Source organism: Helobdella robusta (assembly GCF_000326865.2).
Source record: "Helobdella robusta unplaced genomic scaffold HELROscaffold_18, whole genome shotgun sequence".
Lineage (NCBI taxonomy): Eukaryota > Metazoa > Annelida > Clitellata > Rhynchobdellida > Glossiphoniidae > Helobdella > Helobdella robusta.
This window is the reverse complement of record NW_008703981.1, coordinates 1,769,070-1,779,274: the sequence shown is the minus strand read 5'-3', so window position 1 is coordinate 1,779,274 and position 10,205 is coordinate 1,769,070. Positions and strand designations below refer to the sequence as shown.

Below are 10,205 nucleotides of genomic sequence, written 5' to 3'. Positions count from 1 at the left end.
ACATCATCAACATTCATCAACAACATCAAAAACAGCAACAACAACAACATCAACTATAACAACAACAACATCAACAACAACATCAACATCAACAACTACATAAACATCAACAACTACATCAACATCAACAACTGACAATTTTGTTGCTATCGGTCGCCTGAATAAGAGTCCCATTGAAACAATCAAACAGATATTGTATTGTATCGGAGTACTGCAAACATGTTTTAAAATAAGTTTGTATGTTTTGGTATATGGTTGTAAGTTTTGTATGTGTTTGTATATTTTGGCGTAAATTTTTATGTTTTTGAATATGGCTGTGTTTTTATGTGTTTGTATGTTTTGGTGTGAGTTAATATGATTTTGTATATGGCTGTATGTTTTGTATGTGTTTGGATCTTTTGGTGTAAGTTAGTATGTTTTGTATTAAATAAATGCAAAATACAAAGAATAAACATGACAAATAGATGACGCCATGACGATGGTTGTAACGTTTTGGGGAAAATAATGATCACAGAGATGATGATGTTGTTATAGCGATGAAGACGCTAATGGTGATTGTGATGATGACGACGACGATGACGACGATGATGACGACGATGATGAATGATGAATGTGATTAAAGTAATTATTCTTAGCCTAATTGACATCGTAAATATGACGGCACATGCTTTGGGCGGTTTTTCAAAATCTATAAAACATTAGCTATGGATGGTTAACAATAAAACCTCTGCTGACATGTGAGACGTTGATGATGATGATGGTGATGATGAGATTATGATGATGATGGTAATGATGATGATGGTAATGATGATGGTGATTGTGGAGTGGTGATGATAATGATGTTGGTAATGATGGTGATGATTGTAAACCAATAATGAAATTGATGATGATGATGATGATGATGATGATGATGGAGGTGACCCAATAAGAAAAATGATAATGATGATGTATATATAATGATGCCAAAACAATGAAGACGATGGTGACGTCAATAAGAAAGATGATATTGTACGACGGGAATGATGAATATTAATCATTTTTATAGCGCTTTTTTAATTTTTTTTTTCATAACATCTCCCATCAGACACATCACCTTGATGATGTTGAAGAAATCATCATCGTTTAACGTGTCGAGAATTTTGTGGACTGTGGCCTTGGCTATTTGGTTGCGAAGACCTCTCATACTGCCGCTTACATCCAATAAGATTATCAGATCTTTCGGATAGGCTGCCGCTTGGAGATACCTGTGATTTGATTGGTCGATGTTTTTTTTAAATGCTGTGATTGGTTGAGGAAGTGCTGCAATTTGTTGTTGGTTTTTAAAAGTCAAAATGGTGATGACGATGATGATGGTGATGATCCAATGATGAAGATGAAGATGATGATGGTGATCCAATAAAAAAAATGATGATGATGATGTATATATAATGATGCCTAAACCATGAAGATTAAGAAGAAGATGATGACAATAACAAACGTATGATATAGTATGATGAAAATGAGAGATCGATATGATTGGCTGAGATTTCTGAAAGAGGTGTGCTCTGATTGGTTGATATTTTTAAGGAAAGGGTTGTTTTAATTGTTTAAAAATTACTACGTAATAACAATGAAAAACTGACCAATCGCGAACTCTGCAGTCGAACGTGTCGATGTTCAGTGTTTCCCATTTTGTACCTAGACGGATGGATGGATGGATGAATGGATGAATGAATCGATGGATGAATAAATGAATGAGTGAGTGAAAAGATAGATGGATAGATTGATGAACTAATAAATAGGTTGATGGATTAATGAATTGAGAAAATAAATACGCAAACGGATAGACAGATGGACTAATGGATAGATAGATGAATGGATGGATGAAAACGGTAATGATGATGATGATGATGATGATGATGATGATGATGGTAGTTTTGATAATGATCTAAAGCAGACCCGGATAGAAGCGAAGAAAGCCGCTGGAGCTGCAGAAGTATTGCCAAGTAGCAGTCGGGTCTATTCGGAAGTTGTTGACGAAAGCTGTGTTCAGCTGGTCAGTCCAGGAAACACCATTCAAAATGACCGCGGCTTTTTGCACGAGGGAACGAACAAATGAAATAATAAAAAAAAAACAAAAAAAACAAAAAAAACCTTTGAGAGTGAATGAATGAATAAATGAATGAATGAACAAACGAACGAACGAATGAATGAATGAACGAACGAACGAATGAATGAATGAATGAACGAACGAAAGAATGAATGAATGAATGAACGAACGAACGAACGAACGAATGAATCTAGAATTAAATATAAAAGCATGGTTGATTAAATTAGATTGAATAGTTGAATAAATAAATTAATTCATTCATAGACGGATTGATAAAGAGGTAGACTGATGAATGAATGAAAAAATGAGTGAATCAATGAATGAGTGAATCAATGAATGAATTAATGAAAAATAAACAAATTAAAATCAAACATCAAAATTTATATATTAATGAAGAAAGCGAATGGACATTGAAATAAAATGAAATGAATAAAATGCAGTAACCAGAGAAAATCAAATATAAAAATCCTAAATGAGAGAAACTTTAGAATGGAAAAAAGAAATAAAGAATATGCCACTAAATTGTTAGTGACTTGACATTTATGAAGACAGATGATGTTTTGAATGGTACAGTGAGTAAATTGATTGACTGACTGACTGACTGACTGACTGATTGATTGATTGATTGATTGATTGATTCATTCATTCATTCATTCATTTATTCATTCATTCATTCATTCATTCGTTCGTTCTTTCGTTCATTCATTCATTCATTCATCAATCATTTACTGACATTCGTTATAAACATTAGTCGGCACGTGAATGGTACTGTGTTGTAGGTTGATGGCGATGTTTTTGAACCTCTCACCAACTCTTAGCTCAAACTCTGACAGATTTAGCAATTTTGAGTTGTAGTATTTCATCTGGTGGATGAAATTTTTGTAAAATATTTAACATTTCGTTAATTATGTAAAGTCGTTCATTATAAGATCAGTTATTAGTTGATTAGTTTAAGCAGTGGCGTGACTAGGGTTGGTGTCACCCGGTGCGGTAACTCATGGTGTCACCCCTCTCATGACACCCCATAGACATACAGCATTCTTAGCAAAATTTATAAACACGAACAAGTTAAATGTGCTCGGCCGCGGCGCTTAATAATTCGGACGTCGAATTTGAATGGTATAAATGTCGAATACAAAAATGATTTGAACGAAAAAAATTTTATTCATAATACATTTCTGGGCGCTGGGCGGGTTAGGCTGAATTAATGATAAGAATAATTTCATGGAGGGACATAAAAACATATACAGTGATATTTTGGTGTCATCCCCTGTGAGGGTGTCACCCGGTGCGGTCCGCACCCCCCGCACCCCCCTAGTGACGCCACTGAGTTTAAGTAGATGGATAGATGAATGACAATCTACTCAATCGATCCATTGGTTAATGAATCAATTAAAAAAGCATTCAGTTAACCAGCTATCTAACCGGTCAATCAATCAATAATCAAACAATTAATTAATCAATAAATCAATCGATCAAACAAACTAACAAACAAACAATCAGTGGATAACTTAAACAATAACAATCTATGTACAGTACAACCTTAATTTCGTTGTCGTATTGATATTCGGAGAAAAAACGTTCAGCAAGCCCAACCAAGTCCTGTAGTGGGTTTTGTTGCACATGTATGCAAACAAACAAACATACATACATACATACATACAAACACACACATACATACATACATATATATGTACATACAAACACACACACACATATACATACATACATAAATACATATATACATACTCTCATTAATACATACATACACACACATATGTATGTTATGTATGCATGTATGTGTGTGTGTGTGTATGCATGTATGTGTGTGTGTGTATGTATGTACGTATTTATGTATGCAAAATAAACATTTTCTCTTAATGAGACTTATGGATCGGTTACTTTTTTTTTAGGGCAAGCAAGACAAGAAAAGTTTAATCAAAAGTGCTTTTGAAGTTGGACACTTTTAAAATGTTACATTAAAATTAAAAAGGTAAAAAAATCTTTTCACGAGTGAGAAAAAAAGAGAAAAAGAGAAAAAGATAGAGAGAAAAAAAGAGAAAGAGAGAGAGAGAGAGAAAAAGGAGAAAAACAAGGAAGAAGTAGGATGCAACGGAAAGAAAAAAAAACGAAAAAAATTGGAAAATCAAAAGAAGAAAGAAAGATAGAAACAAAAAGAGAGAACATACGCACACAAACAGACAGACACACAAACATACACACACACAGACAGAGTATACACAGATAGAGAGAGAGAGGGAGAGAGAGAGCGAGAGAAAGAGAGAGAGAGAATGAGAGAAGAAGAGTATGAAATATTAATATCCTATGCAATTCGTTTACAATTTTCATCCCAGGCCGGTACTACATTCACTGTTTAAAAATTTTTTCATGCTGCGTATCGGAATGATTGTCCGAACAATATATTAATAGTGGCCCTGTGCACGCTGGCATTAAATAAGCCGCATGCATAATAAAGCATTGTAGCTATTGGTATTTCTGGATACTACGGTACGAAACACACGTACGTATATGCATGCGTGCACGCATACGATACGATACGATACATTTTATTTGTCTACAAAACAAAGGAAAAAGAAGACAGGATGACCATAAAAAGTTAACAAGTAACCTATCAAGTATAGCTACCTTACACATAGTTAAAAAGAAAATAAAATTATATCCTATAAAAAAAAAAACAAATCATAGATACATACATACATACACACATACATACAAACATACATACTTACTTACATACATACAAACATACATACATACAAACATATGTGCTTTGTTGAGCGTTTCTTTCACATGAGTTGAATATCAATTGTAGAATACATTTTTCATCTTCATGTATGCAGGTTAATATATCTGTATTTTACGCTGTCAATCACTAATAGCTAAATGCTAAATGTACCTATTATGCACCCAGAAGTTAATTTATAAAAATTTAATGAAGTACAGAAATTTCGCATCTTGAAACTCCACTTTATGAGTGTGTGTGTGTGTGTATGTGTGTGTGTGTGTGTGTGTGTGTGTGTGTGTGTGTGTGTGTGTGTGTGTGTGTGTGTGTGCGTTCACAACTGAAGGCATTTCTTCATAGGTATTTGGTAGGTACATGTAGATACATATAACAACACGTATTAAGTTATCATTCTTTTTAAAAATTGATGAAATCATTAAAATATCCGATCAATTGCTGCTTGTGTTTATATGTTTACCAAATGAATGGCTACTACAACGTATAGAACAATTCTTTCTATGATATGTGTGTGAGTATTCAATTGTCTACTCGATACATCGTCTATAGACAATTCTGTAGACAGGCACGTAATGATAGATCTTCCATTATATTAGCGTATGTATACTGTCTATGTCTTGTGTCAACACGTGTGTCTGTGTACCTTTGTATATATACCTCTTTGTATATATACCTGTTTGTTTGTATCCACGGGTATTTGTATATACTTGCATGTATACAGAGGCTGTATATTATCCGTATGACCCTGTTGTACAACTTAACTGACGCATAGTAAAATGTCTAACACATATACAAAGACACATATAAATGATTAAATACAAATTGATACATACATAAGTGCATTTGCAATCAAGCACACAAAGACATACACACACACACAAACAAACACATACACGTATATATACACACACAGACGCATGCACACGCACACATTCATTCTTAGATTCTGCGCCACAGACTTGTCAGGCTAAAATGGATCAATAAGTTGCTAGGCTGGCGACGACGATGATGATGAAGAAGATGATGATGATGACGATGATGAAGATGATGAAGATGAGGACGATGACGACGATGAAGATGATGAAGATGACGATGATGACGACGACTATGACGATGAGGATGATGATGAAATAAAGATGATGATAAGCACAATTTCGACAGATAGATAGGTTGCAGATAGCGATATTCGTGTGGCAGATATGTACGTTACTAGTTATAAAGTCGACAAATAATAATAACAACAAAAAGAATAACATCAATAACAACACCAACAAAAATAAAAAAAATATTAACAACAAAAAGATGATGATAAACATGAAATTATAAAGCCGAGAATGTACGCTCATGAAGACGAATGTGTAGCCATAACTAAGATGGCTGGATAGTGAAGAATGATGATAAAGGAGAAGAAGAAGAAAATGTTTATAATTATTATTATTGATGTTATTATCATTATTATTAATGTTAATATCAATATCATTATTATTGAGATAATAATGTCAAAAAAAATTTCATGCTAGCTAAAACGAAGATGATGAAGATGACGATGACGACGATGATGATGAAGATGATGAAGATGACGAAGATGATGAAGATGACGAAGATGACGAAGATGATGAAGATGATGACGGTGATGACGGTGATGGCTCTGCGAATGATTAATATCCATTCATAATGAGTGAAATTAAACGGGATGTCACAGATGATGACGATTACGTGATAATGAAAACTGTAGTGGCGATGATGATGATGATGGTGATGATGATGACGATGATAGGATGACTATGATGGTGATGATGATGATGATGATGATGATAAAGACGACTATAATGATGATGATAATGATTTAACAAGAACCTGATATCATAGATGATGATGATGATGTGATAACAAAAGTGATGAAGACGATGAACAAGGCAAGTTAATAATGACAGATAAAATGATAAGATGTCTGACACGTTAACATCATCTCTACCGGTGCTCGTACAACTGAAAACAAATCTACACAAAACTTTCAAAACATTTATCTGCTACAAATATTATTGATTTGTTTATTTATTCATTCATCATTCATTCATTCGTTCCTTCATTCATTCATTCGTTCGTTTGTTCATTCATTCGTTCGTTCGTTCGTTCGTTCATTCGTTCGTTCATTAAAAAAAAACTAGAACACCAACCGAGACTGATTTAACTTTCTTGGCCAGCATGGAGCTCATCTTTTCGTTCATTTCTTCCAGTAGACGACTTCCATCTATTTTTGTGACCTTGGGATCCAACATCAAGTAATCCTGTAAGGCCATGAAAAGGTTAAAGTTTACGGGGTTAAAGTTTAAGGGATTGAAGCTCAAAAGGTCATAGCTTAAAAGTGATGGTAGGTAAAGAATATATAATAATTTTTTTAAAGATTAGATTCAGTAAAAAAAATCATTATGCGCTAAGTAGAGGTTCTTCAAACATTTTTAAATTTAATGAAGCATTTGATAAAGTCATTTAATTTAGTCAAATGGGATGAAACCCAATTGTACCTCACAAATTACAACAGGTCATAAAAATATCAGAAACGCATACAGACAAACACACACACGTACACAAGATCACATACAGAAGCACAGAAACTCACACAATCTAATTGGAGAGCTACAAAATTCAAAACACTAAATGATTTAAACGTTAAGTAATCTATCAACAACAAAAAACTACATAGACCATAAATTTGCTGTTAAAACTTGAGTGTAGGTTGGGAAGAATCAGACAGTCGTTTAAACTAAACGATGCGAGACAGCAAAAATAACATTACATTGTAAACAGGGGTTGTAAATATGTAACTAGGAATGTAAAATGATTACACAATGACATAGAACTCATTGAGTAGATTGCACATGTACGTACGGCTACCGCATGACTCGGCGGCTAAATGCATGCCTGTCTGGCTCCCAGCAAGCAATTAATTTTTTTTGCATATTTTGTTTTTTGTTAACGAAAAATATTATTTTATACTACAAAAATGCTTCAGTACTTTTACATTTTTGCTCTTTTTATTGAACAAAAGTTTTAAAAATGAAAGATTTAAAATTCGCAAAACTTTTTTTGAATAAACTGATGTAATTTTATGAGAAAACTGCAACGCTATGAGTCAAGTCGCTTCTCCAAAAGAACAAAAATCAATGAAACAACAACAAAAACAACGACAATAACAACAGCAGCAGCAGCAGCAGCGACAACCCTACCAGCAAAAAACCAAATAATCATAAAAGTGCATCTCATCCATAAAAACTACATAACGAACGACATAAGCACGCACACACGCAAACGCATACAAAAACGCATTTAATAAAAATGTTAATCATACGCAGGCAAACATGTTTGTAATGAACTTATTTCGCAAGGTCGTACAATGTTTTTTTTTTGTTTCTCCAAGAAATATTTTTCATTAAACATCCTCATGCTGTTACAATCTATTCGGCTTATCCAATGCAAACATGCCTAATCGTGTTCACAAAAATTTTACACAACCAAGTACAACATCAAATACGCTACATGGAAACATGGAAGCATCCACTCGAATTTGGAAAAACAGAAAAACACAAAATTTCTCCAATGTAAACAAGTTTTAATACATTGTTTGTGAACGCCCAATATTGGCTCCAGCATTAAAATGTCTGTACATATGTGTACACTGTGTGTACTTGCGTGAGTGTGGGTATGTTTGTGTACGTTTGTGTGCGTACGTGTGTGTGTATGTACGTTGGTGTGTGTGTGTGCACGTGTGTGTATGTATGTGTGTGTGTATGTGTATTTATCCAACTAATCATTGTTTGTCTGCTCTTTGTTTGTTTATGAATTTACAGCATATTTCTATTTTTCTTCCGACTTGAAGTGGCGGGGAATGGTCACGACACACACATTCATCCATATGACGCCATGTGAGAACATGGAGGAAGAGGAGGAAATATCTTTCAATTTTATTTTCATTACTATTTGAAATTGTCCTGTGAAATGTTACTCTGCAATGTTTGTACAAAAATTAAGATAATGTGTTTTATAACAAAGTTTATCTAGTATAAGCGATTGAGCGATTTTAACACGTTGATATTTTTTCAAAGTTATTTCTTCAATCATAATAAGCAAATATACTTTTGGGAAATAACAAAAATTTTCCAAATGATTTTCATCAACTTTATCAGTTATTTTCAATTCGTTTTTAAAACACTTTTAATACATTACTACTACCGAACAGACAATGGGCAAACAAACACACAAACACACACACACAACACACCAGTCACGAACACAAACAAGCAAACACATTCGCACATTTATACACCTATACAAACATATACATTTCAATGCCCTCAATGAACAAAAAGGTTTTATCAATCTTATTCAATTTTATCTTTCTTTAAAAATTTTTCTCCCTCTGCTTTATCTATGTAAATTCATGCCTGAATAGTTTTATTTTCTGCTATTTCTACTGAAAAAAAACTGTGAAAACAAAAAAACACCTCATAAATGATTCAGTGATATATTTTATTTCATTGAAATGAAAAATTTAAATGAAAGAATGAACAAACAAAAGAAGAAAATGACTAAATTGATTAAACAAAACGCTGGAAAATCAAACGAATCGTAGGTTAGATGAACGAATAGAATAAACAAACGAACAAACGAACGAACACATGAACGAACGAACAAATGAATGAACCTATAAACGAATGAACGAATGAATGGAAGAAGAAACGAATGAATGAATTACACCTCAGACCCCATTCTACATTCACGTAGCATACTCAAGCCCGTCCATTAATATGAAATACGACGCACTCCAACTGTCGGTGACAGTGTTGAGTTGTTTGGCTCAGCGTGCTTTCGAACCTGATAACCGCTAGCTGCCAGTAGTTAGACACTTGCTTTATCCCTTAAGCTAATTTATAAAACTCCTGGTAAGCTTTCATTGATGTTATCATCTTTATCTTCATCATCGTCGTCATCATCTTCATCGTCATCACGACCTTAACCAACTACAACATCCGAAAATACTTAATAATCGTAATCATTATTAATCGTAAATCATTATTTACAGCAGGGTATTTTTTTGTTTTGTAGTACATATTTGTGAACACACCACACATACACTCACACAAATGCATGCATATAGTCAGACAAACATACAGACAGACAGACAGACAGACAAGACAACAATTTGCTTATGGAAAATTTTCTTTGAAAAGAATTTAAAATTAATGGGTGTCAAATTAGTGGGAGGTTCATAAAACACCATAACGTAGTAACGATGAACAAGTGAATGAATTAATAAATGCATAGATGAATGAAATAATGAATGAATGAATGAATGAA

The 10,205-nt window shown here is 33.5% G+C and overlaps 1 protein-coding gene across 1 annotated transcript; it reads right to left on the bottom strand.

Moving 5' to 3' along the window:
- Nucleotides 1-296: 296 nt before the first annotated feature.
- Nucleotides 297-7,150, bottom strand: HELRODRAFT_170571 (hypothetical protein; the record flags this gene model as incomplete). Its single annotated transcript, XM_009016377.1, has 7 exons — nucleotides 297-314; nucleotides 1,094-1,244; nucleotides 1,623-1,677; nucleotides 1,939-2,070; nucleotides 2,823-2,952; nucleotides 3,632-3,691; nucleotides 7,028-7,150. 7 exons carry the CDS (start codon nucleotides 7,148-7,150, stop codon nucleotides 297-299), a joined length of 669 nt encoding a protein of 222 aa, XP_009014625.1.
- Between the last annotated feature and the right edge of the window lie 3,055 nt (nucleotides 7,151-10,205).